At 37.9% G+C, this 3,612-nt stretch overlaps 1 protein-coding gene across 1 annotated transcript; it reads right to left on the bottom strand.

Moving 5' to 3' along the window:
* Positions 1 to 2,342: 2,342 nt before the first annotated feature.
* LOC103522203 (EF-hand domain-containing protein D2 homolog) lies at positions 2,343 to 3,411 on the bottom strand (the record flags this gene model as incomplete). Its single annotated transcript, XM_026832490.1, has 2 exons — positions 2,343 to 2,598; positions 3,239 to 3,411. Coding segments are annotated over 2 exons (314 nt in total), but the record flags the coding sequence as incomplete, so codon positions are not given.
* Between the last annotated feature and the right edge of the window lie 201 nt (positions 3,412 to 3,612).

Here is a 3,612-nt window from a genome sequence, read left to right as displayed (position 1 = left end):
AAACGGTTAGAGATATTGTAAAAGTTAGGGTAAAAGAACACTCAAATAAGCATCGTTCAATAGGATAAGGAAAGTCGTGTGATGTTCACACCAGATTTTTGATTTCGTGATGTGATCTTATTATAAGTAGGTAGATGACATCATAAGTAGGCCCGTGTCCAGGATTTTATCGAGGATACACCCAAGTGTCCGAATATGGATGTGTCGGGGGGAGGGGGATGCTCCAAATTTTCGGAGTCTGGTCTACAGTAAATCAGGAAAAGCATTAGTGCTAACCAGCAGGTACTTACGGTCGCCGAATACAAGGTTTTCTCCTGACCGAAACCTTCTAGGAATGGCGATTATCTAGCCCGCCTCTGGGGCTGAGTGGTCAAGAGCACTGACTCGCAACCTGGAGGTGCTGGGTTCGAATCCCAACTAGGGCGGAAATTTTCTGACCGACCTTTTTCGTTCTTGGATAGGCATGGATGTAAAAAAGAATGTGCTTTGAAGTAATGCGAAAGCGGTTAAAAAAAAAAAAAAAAAGGATGGCGATTATCGTTCTTGCTGTACGAAAAGGAACAATGACGAAACACGCCTCCCACATACAGAAATATCTACAGGTAACAAAACATATCAACACATGAGAGTATTTTTTCGAAAAAATTCCCTAACCAAGGTTAGGTGGGAGGGAGAAAATTAAGTCTATTTATGTTGTTTTCTAGAATCCCCTTATTTTTTTCTCGGTTCTTTTCTTTTTTTACGTGATTTATTTTCAAATTTAGGACGGGACAGTGTCAATTGTTTCGGTGTGTTAGCTCGAGGAAACTTTCAAGACTGACTACTGCCTGCCTGAAATAAAATGGTAAGAAAATGAAAAAGTTCTTTGATGTCTTTGGATTGTTAAGATCATCAAATCATTTTTTTTTTTTTTTTTTTTTTTTAAAAAGTTTTTTTTTTTTTTGGGTTTTTAAAATAATAAAAATTTTTTTTTTTTTTTTTTTTTTTTTTTTTTTAATAGGTGACGTTTATTTATTCTAGACACGTGTCAGTATTTGCTGACAATAGCACTATATCTGGAGATTGTAGCTAAATTGAGGTAGGAAGATAACGTTTAGAAAATTCCAGACTTGCTGATCCTATTTGAATCCCCATTTCGTTTAGGAAATGTACTTTTTAGGCGGACCTTTATTTTATAGTGATTATTTGTCAATCTAATTTTTAATGACATCTTCGACTAGTAATTCATCAAAGTAGGTACTATCTAATAACAGATATCTATACTTACCACAGGAACATAGGTTTTCTTTTTTAGGGCACAAATATATGTACTACGAGTATCGAGGTACTTTTTTTTCGAAGAGGTTTGATAGAGGAAACTGTAACTGCTAAGGTCTTATCGTCACGAAATCGAAGAGAGAAGGAAGACAGGATAGGAGAGAGCCAGCCGTTCCGAGAACGATCATTATCCCTTCAGGATAAAATACGCCCCGGGCGGGAATCAAACCCGCGGCCTCGCGCTTACAAGGCAGACGCGCTACCAACCAAGCTAACTTGTTTTCCACCAAAATCCTTTGATCTTTTTCTTCGCCTTTTGAAGTGTTTCGATGGGGTTTTTCGTCAGCCTCTCAATCAGCCCTCGGGTAGGGTGATTACTTGGGGTGACAGTCAGTTTTGGCTACAAAACCTTGGATGCTCTTCGCACTTCACCTTTGCTATTTCTTTGGCTAGGGAAATTCCCCTTTGGAATCTTTCACCTATTTTATGATGTCAAATCGATGTCGATCGACTTCCGTTGAGCAGTGTACTAGTGTATAGGTACACACCCGCGTGTTTTATCATCCATGTTTCAAGTGTTTCAACGAAACACCTCTAGGAAAGCGTGTCTCAATGAGGCGTAAAGGAAAGTCACCAAAATGTTTTATTAGTAGCCAATGTTTTATTAGGCAACATAAAAAGTAAGGCAAGCACCATAGTTTCTTTTTATGACTCATTATTAAGACCAAACCCTAAAAATCAGTTTAATTTCGAGTTTAAAAAAGTCCTATTTGCGATCTATAAAATACAACTCCTCTCCTCTTACTTAGTTACCTCTGGAATAACATATTTAATGTATAATGAGAGTAGGTACCTACATGACATAATAAATAATATGTGACCATTCCTCATGTTATACTAAGAAGAATTTGAGAATTAGTCAGTTGGCAAAGGTAGCCAACCAATCGACTTTGACCTTCCAAGAAGTAGACGTTTGACATGACTAACATAATAAAACTAACAGTTATTATACAAATACACAACACACAAATTTAAAATGGAATAAAAAAAAAAAAAAACAAATAGGATAAAAAGAGAACTTTGAATTTTCTGGTAGAAGATGGTTTCAAATTTTCACCATCCTATTTCGGTTCTAGGTAACTGGGTACATTTTGATTCGAAAATGATAATATATTGCGGAAAGTCTGTACGGTAACTTGTTCAGTTTCCAGCTTGGAAGAGAGCAGCCTTTTCTTGGAAAGCCATCCGCCTCTTTGCTTTCTTCTCTTCTTCTCGTTTCCTTTCTTCTTGTTCTTCTCGGATTTCGTCTTCGAATTTGCTTCCTCGCACCAGTTCTCGGATCTGAAAGCAAATCGGAAATGTCTTTGTTTTAGAAAAATCAATATATATATATCTGTATATTATAGATAGGTAAATTCATGATGAATGCCTGTACTAAATAGACTGTATATATTTTAGATACCAACTCCGAGGGAATAAAAAGTTCCCCACTTTTCATCAAAGACCAAACCCTAAAAATCAGTTTAATTTCGAGTTTAAAAAAGTCCTATTTGCGATCTATAAAATACAACTCCTCTCCTCTTACTTAGTACTTACCTTGGCTTCAAAGAAGTCCTTGGCTCCTCCAACACCCACTTCTTCTACATTGATCTCTGTTAGTCTGGCCAGTTTGCTAAGTCCACTTTCTTCCAATAGTTCTCCCGCATTCGCTTTCCTGAAGATCAGTAGGAACTGAAAGAGACGAGAAATGGTGGATGTTAACTTGGGTCCTCATTGGGGCTTCCAGTTTTTCCTAGTTGACGTTACTTTGTCCCTTATGTTGTTCCTTGAGTTCTGAGCAGGTACGTCGCCGATTTCTTTCCCTTCAGATGAGAAGAGACACAATAGTTCCTAAGACCAAACCCTAAAAATCAGTTTAATTTCGAGTTTAAAAAAGTCCTATTTGCGATCTATAAAATACAACTCCTCTCCTCTTACTTACCTTGGCTTCAAAGAAGTCCTTGGCTCCTCCAACACCCACTTCTTCTACATTGATCTCTGTTAGTCTGGCCAGTTTGCTAAGTCCACTTTCTTCCAATAGTTCTCCCGCATTCGCTTTCCTGAAGATCAGTAGGAACTGAAAGAGACGAGAAATGGTGGATGTTAACTTGGGTCCTCATTAGGGCTTCCAGTTTTTCCTAGTTGACGTTACTTTGTCCCTTATGAAGTTCCTTGAGTTCTGAGCAGGTACGTCGCCAATTTCTTTCCCTTCAGATGAGAAGAGACACAATAGTTCCCATTTAGGTGCTGGGTCAACACGAGAACATCAGGAAGTAACCCTTTGAAACATTTGCAATCGAAGAACGAGTACAAATT

This window comes from Diaphorina citri, unplaced genomic scaffold (genome assembly GCF_000475195.1).
Source record: "Diaphorina citri unplaced genomic scaffold, Diaci psyllid genome assembly version 1.1 scaffold7354, whole genome shotgun sequence".
Taxonomy (NCBI): domain Eukaryota; kingdom Metazoa; phylum Arthropoda; class Insecta; order Hemiptera; family Psyllidae; genus Diaphorina; species Diaphorina citri.
Note: the sequence above shows the minus strand (reverse complement) of the source record. Positions and strands in the feature narration are given on the sequence as shown.